Raw genomic sequence first — 6,752 nt, 5'->3', positions numbered from 1 at the left:
CCCACTCTAATGTACGTCTAAGTTTGGAAGATGATATTAGCATTTCCATATCATTGTCAATAGACCTTGTCCCCGCCAAATTGTGGAAAGAATTTCAGCAAAAATATTTATTTTCCTTCAAATTAACGGAATTATTGAAACGCAACGATATTGAAAATTGTCGGCGTAGCACCAAACTAGAATTCGGAAGTCGGGACTTCCGAACCAAACTTTCTTATACGAAGTTTTATCTGTCAAACCTTGTCAAACTAATTAATTGATGCGTTGTTTAGTGCATCCAGCGCACTATATGGCTATATGCTGGGACTATATGTAGGCTATGTAGAGCCAAATCCATTGAAAATGAAGAATTATCGCGTTTGATTGGATATTTGATTAATTTTTGTTCAAGGCAAACATTTCAAAACATCCTTACTTGATACTTGATGGGCTCTTCGATGAACCTACGCACACACACATTCTTCTCCACTGGACGCGATCCTGGGCCAATCGCATTCAGTCGCCCTGAAATTTGAGCGCCCTCAGGTCCTCTTCAACTGCAAAAAGCCATCGTGTACGCGGCCGTCCACGAAGCCTGCGGCCTTTTCCAGGTTCTCTACTAAATATTATCTTCGCTTGACGTTCTTCCGACATACGAACATGGCCCACCGTAGTCTGCCGTGTTGAATAAGCTCAAAACTCCCAAATTATTCAAATATCATGGTGTGTGCACAATCAACTATCATTATGAAAAGTGCGCAGATTTAAAAAAAGCTTAAGCTAAGCTAAAGCTAAGCTAAAGCTAAGCTAAAGCTAAGCTAAAGCTAAGCTAAAGCTAAGCTAAAGCTAAGCTAAAGCTAAGCTAAAGCTAAGCTAAAGCTAAGCTAAAAGCTAGCTAAAGCTAAGCTAAGTGAGCTAAGCTACTAAAGGCTAAGGTGAGGCTGGGGCTAAAGCTAAGCTAAGTAGCTGGCTGGGCTGGGTGAGTGGGGCTGGGAACTGGGGTGGGAGTGAGGCTGGGCTGAGGCTGGGAGCTGGGGAGGCTGGGAGGCTGGGGCTGAGAGGGCTGGTGGAGGCTGGGGGTGGGAACAGGAGGCTGGGGCTGGGGTGGAACTGGGGTGGGGTGGGCTGGGGTGGGCAGGGGAGCTGGGGTGGGAACAGGGTGAGGGGTGGGGCTGGGAGCTGGAGTGAGGCTGGGAACAGACAGTGGGGGAACAGGGTGGTGGAACAGGTGGGGCTGGGGAACAGGTGGGGTGGGGGCTGGGATGGGAACAGGGGGTGAACAGGGGCTGGGTGGAACAGGTGGGGCTGGGGGTGAACAGGCTGGGTGGGGTGGGACAGGTGGGGTGGGGCTGGTGGGAACAGGGGTGGGAACAGGGCTGGGGTGGGGCTGGGGTGGGGTGGTGGGGTGGTGGGGTGGAACAGGAACAGGGTGAACAGGAGCTGGGCTGGGGTGGGAACAGGGGTGGTGGGAACAGGGGTGGTGGAACAGGGTGGAGCTGGGGTGGGGTGGCTGGGGGTGGTGGGTGGAACTGGGAGTGGGTGAGACAGGTGGTGAGGCTGGGGTGGGTGAACAGGAACAGAGGTGGAGCTGGAGGTGAGCTGGGGTGAGGTGGGAACAGGGGCTGGTGGAGGCAGAACAGGGGTGGAGGTGGGTGGGGTGGAACAGGAACAGGTGGGAGACAGGAACAGGGGTGGGAGACAGGTGGGCTGGGGCTGGGAACAGGGGGTGGGGCTGGAGTGGGGTGGGAGTGGTGGGCTGGGAGGCTGGAACAGGCTGGGGGTGGGGAACAGGGGAACAGGGCAGGGGCTGGGAGGCTGGGGCTGGGGTGGGGAGCTGGGGTGGGGTGGGGCTGGAACAGGTGGACAGGTGAGGTGGGGCTGAGTGGGGTGGGGGCTGGGGTGGGGAACAGGGGTGGGCTGGGGTGGGAGCTGGGGGGTGGGGTGGAGCTGGAACAGGGTGGAACAGGCTGGGGTGGGGTGGGAGCTGGGTGAACAGGTGGGGTGAACAGGGTGGGGAGTGGTGGGGTGGGGTGGTGGGGGTGGTGGGGGGGAACAGGGGTGGGAACAGGGGTGGGAGCTGGGGTGGGGTGGGAACAGGGGCTGGAACAGGTGGGGTGGGTGGGGAACAGGTGGGTGGGAGCTGGGGCTGGGGGAACAGGGGTGGGTAACAGGAACAGAGTGGAGCTAAGCTAACTAGGTGGGGGGCTAAGCTAAACTAAGCTAAAGCTAAAGCTAACTAAGCTAAGCTAACTAAGCTAAAACTAAGCTAAAAGCTAAACTAGCTAAGCTTCAGCTAAAACGCTAACAGAAAGCTAAGCTGGAACTAACTAAGCTAAAAGCTAGCTAAAAGCTAAGCTAAAGCTAAGCTAAAGCTAAGCTAAAGCTAAGCTAAAGCTAAGCTAAAGCTAAGCTAAAGCTAAGCTAAAGCTAAGCTAAAGCTAAGCTAAAGCTAAGCTAAAGCTAAGCTAAAGCTAAGCTAAAGCTAAGCTAAAGCTAAGTGATTTTACATCTGCACAAAAAGAAGATAAACTCAATTACGGATTACAATATAGTGATTTTAATAGTCTATTAACAGTCGATTTACTAATAAGACCATTGTTTTTTTCACCATCGTGGGCAGCAGGGACTATGTCTAAGGGCTTGACAATCCCTCCCCATCCCTCCCTTCTGCGAGTTGTGGTGCCTGCCTAGGATGTGGTGGGGTTTGACAATGGGCTCTGTTAAACCTCTATAAAAAGCTGCATGTATCCGTGAGTAGGCTCCGCCAAAGCGACCGTGTGCCGTTTAAAGTGCACAAGCCCAAGTCCTGGTGTTAGGTGCGACGCTACACAGCCCTGACACGACGGCCCTCCGACGAGACAGAAGGTTTGTGCAGGCTCAATAAGCCGCCTTTAAAAACAACCATTACGAACGACATAGAAGATAATACGAATCGATACAATCGGCAACAACCTGCAGGATAATCTACGATGAATTACATCCCCGCAACTTCGACATCGTAGCGCTGCATGAAATCTGCTGGACAGGACAGAAAGTGTGGAAAAGCGGGCATCGAGCGGCTACCTTCTACCAAAGCTGTAGCACCACCAACGAGCTGGGAACCGGCTTCATAGCGCTGGGAAAGATGCGCCAACGCGTGATTGGGTGGCAGCCAATCAACGCAAGGATGTGCAAGCTGAGGATAAAAGGCCGATTCTTCAACTATAGCATCATCAACGTACACTGTCCACACGAAGAGAGACCCGACGACGAGAAAGAAGTGTTCTATGCACAGGTGGAGCAGACATACGATGGATGCCCACTGCGGGACGTCAAAATCGTAATCGGTGACATGAACACTCAGATAGGGAGGGAGGAAATGTATAGACCGGTCATCGGACCGGATAGTCTGCATATCGTATCGAACGACAACGTCCAACGATGCATAAACGTTGCAGCTTCCCGCGGAATGCTCGAAATGCAGCTCCCCGCAAGAATATCCACAAGGCCACATGGAAATCACCTAATCAAGTAACGGAAAACCAAATCGACCACGTTCTAAACTACGGCAAATTCTTCTCCCACATCACGAACGTCCGCACTTACCGCAGTGCGAATATTGAATCCGACCACTACCTCGTTGTAGTATGTCATGGTATTTCTGCGCTCAAAACTCTCGACGGTGATCAACACGCGTCGAAGTCGTCCGCCGCGGCTAAACATTGGGCGGCTACAAGACGGTAGACTAGCCGAAGACTACGCGCAGCAGCTGGAAGTGGCACTCCCAACGGAAGAGCAGCTAGGCGCAGCATCTCTTGAAGATGGCTGGAGAGATATTCGATCCGCCATTGGAAGCACCGCAACCGCTGCACTAGGCACGGTGGCCCCGGACCAGAGAAACGACTAGTATGACGGCGAATGTGAGCAGTTAGTTGAGGAGAAGAATGCAGTATGGGCGAGATTGCTGCAACACCGCACGTGTGGGAACGAGACACGATACAAACGGGAGCGGAACAGACAAAACTCGTTTTTTCGGAGGAAAAAGCGCCAACAAGAAGGACGAGACCGTGAAGAGACGGAGCAACTGTACCGCGCTAATAACGCATGAAAGTTCTATGAGAAATTAAACCGTTCACGTAAGGGCCACGTGCCACAGCACGATATGTGTGAGGACTTAAACGGGAACCTTCTTACAAACGAGCGTGAAATGATCCAAAGGTGGCGGCAGCACTACGAAGAGCACCGAATCTCCAAGAAATCCAGGAGGAGATCGGCCGGCTGAAAAACAACAAAGCCCCTGGAGTTGACCAACTACCAGGAGAGCTGTATAAACACGGTGGTGAGGCACTGGCTACAGCGCTGCACTGGGTAATTACCAAGGTTTGGAACTACTCTCATGCAACATCGCTTACTGCTCATGCTAATTAATGCTTTCCTATTTGTTCTACCCACGACTCGGAACGTGGATGCACCTCTGTATACCCTTTATTGTTCTTAATCTGGATCTAATAAAAATGTCTATTTCAGCTTTGAGCTGCACATACCACAAGCTGCTGCAAGACTTTTTTCTACCGTCCCACAGTGTGAATGTAAACAGTGTTTTGTAGATTGATTGAAAAGAAAAGTAATATAATCCAAACTGTTTGATTTATCGAAAAATAAAAGCAATAGTATCCAACTAGGAACTTTTCTCCGTCGAATGAAACCAATTGCACTCGAATCGATCAAGTCCTTTTATATGAAACGCGTTTAACAAAAAAATCATGCGCTACACACATACACACAAAAGCGCGCAGACAGACATGTTCTTAGTTTTTCTAACTGAGTTGATTGGTATATGGGTCTCCGAACCTCCTATCAAAATTTGACTTTTGGAGTGAAATTTTAGCCTTCTGGAACAACTTTGTTGCCAAAAAAGGTCAACCATCCTTTCAGGTCACCCCCCTCCACCCCACACAGCTGTGGAATGGCCACTTGGGTACATGCTAGCAAATGGGTAGCAAAAATATTAAAATTTGTTCTCTTAAACTCGACAGCAGTGAAGGGTATGATGTGTGTGCAATGTGGTATGTGCGAAGACCGATTTTTCTAACGTTGTCCAGCACAAATGCAGCAGTAAGACATAAAATTAGCATTTTACCACATTTTACTATCGTTTGAAACCATCTTGCTTCTGTTCTGTGACTATGGTGTTTCTTCTAAAATATGGCTTTCAAGAATACTTATGAGTTTAGAATACGAGGAATGATTAAGGCAGTGACGTCAGCATATTTTTTGTTGCATTTGTCATCTAAGATTAGGGAAAACTGACTGGGAGATGCAGAAACGGGTGAAGATGGAAACAAAATATTTTGTTGCATTTGTCGTCATCTAAGATTAGGGAAAACTGTCGGGGACATACAGAAACGGGTGAAGATGGAAACAAAATTTAAAAAAATATTTATGGGAATCGGGAAAGAGTGATAAGTTGGAAAAAAAAGGAAAAAAGTTGAAATCTTTAGGTGTATGTGAAACATTTATCTGGCATTATCAACGCATTTACAATCAATTTTCAATATTGGACACAAAAGATAAATCTCAATAAACTGCAACATTGCTCTGAACACATTAGTTCCTCTTCGAGTCCTATGCAGCTGCACTTGTTCTACACCCTTGTGCGGCGGTTAGAGTTTCCGGTAGGTGATAATTTATTTTCCGCTCCGAACTCATATCTCTATCAGAAGCGGAGAGAGCTTTCAGCAAAAAAGTGATCCTCTTTTATTCATTCGTTTGGCTCTATTATACTTCCACGCCTTTTCGTTTGGGAAATAAATCGTATCGATAAAACTCCCTTCCACTCCGGACGGAATGCGGCGGATCCATACACGTTTCGACTTTCTGTTTCAGAAAAGCTCTCATTCTTTTTTGCCTCCTTTGCTCTTTTCACTGCGATCATGTTTCACTTGCACTCAACCGCAATTCAGCACTAGCAGGCACCTATTACCAGTCGAGGCGACGACTACGACACTCTGCGGGAACACCTACTGCCATTTCGAACCGTTAACTGTGCTGGATACTGCTGTTATGCAAACGTGCTAGACTGTGAAATCTATAAATTTTACTGAACGCTCTGGAAATTGAATCGGGCTCGTTCAACAAATGCAGTTGTGCAGCAGCTCTTCTGCAAGAATTTCGTTATACTTTTCACGATCCTACTTACTGATTTGCCAGAGGGTACCGTTGGCACATTCACTTAAATAATGATTTACATTTTTAGATGGGTGGCATGTCAATTACAAACATTAGATCTGGTGGAACATACTAGCATATGGAGACGCATGGTACATTTGTGAATTGGTGCACTGCACTTGTGACTAAATTTGTTGAGCAAATTTCAACACATCCGTGCATTAAATAATTGTACAAATATGCTCCCCTATGTGGGAACTGTTCCGTTTTGCATCTCACTGAACATATACTCATCTCATCGCAAAACAAAGAAAAACAGCACCAATCTCTTCGCTTCTTTTTGCTAACACGCTTGCTCACTGGTGAAAAAAGTTACAAAAATAAGAAACAAACCAAATTCCTTTTCAATGCGTTGTTTTTGATGGGATGGAAATGGGAGCTATGGGATGAAGTGCCGAACCGTTCCCCTATGTGTTAAACAATCATAAGGGTTGTGTTCATGACACGACTGCCCGACGAAAACTACGTAAAATAGTTTGGTGTTTTGATAAATGTAGTGCCGTTATGCATGTACGTACAATAAAAGGCAACTCTTTTGATTTCTTTGTCACTGGTTTCGAGCAAAA

At 47.8% G+C, this 6,752-nt stretch overlaps 1 protein-coding gene across 1 annotated transcript in view; it reads right to left on the bottom strand.

Annotated features, from left to right (window-relative positions):
- Window positions 1–909: 909 nt before the first annotated feature.
- Window positions 910–6,752, bottom strand: part of LOC134222425 (uncharacterized) — a 29,702-nt gene continuing 23,859 nt past the window's right edge. Inside the window, exon 2 of the mRNA XM_062701574.1 lies at window positions 910–1,908. Within this exon, the coding sequence (XP_062557558.1) occupies window positions 910–1,908 (999 nt within the window). The remainder of the gene's footprint in view (window positions 1,909–6,752) is intronic.

Source organism: Armigeres subalbatus, chromosome 3, assembly GCF_024139115.2.
Source record: "Armigeres subalbatus isolate Guangzhou_Male chromosome 3, GZ_Asu_2, whole genome shotgun sequence".
In the NCBI taxonomy this organism is placed as follows: domain Eukaryota; kingdom Metazoa; phylum Arthropoda; class Insecta; order Diptera; family Culicidae; genus Armigeres; species Armigeres subalbatus.
Note: the sequence above shows the minus strand (reverse complement) of the source record. Positions and strands in the feature narration are given on the sequence as shown.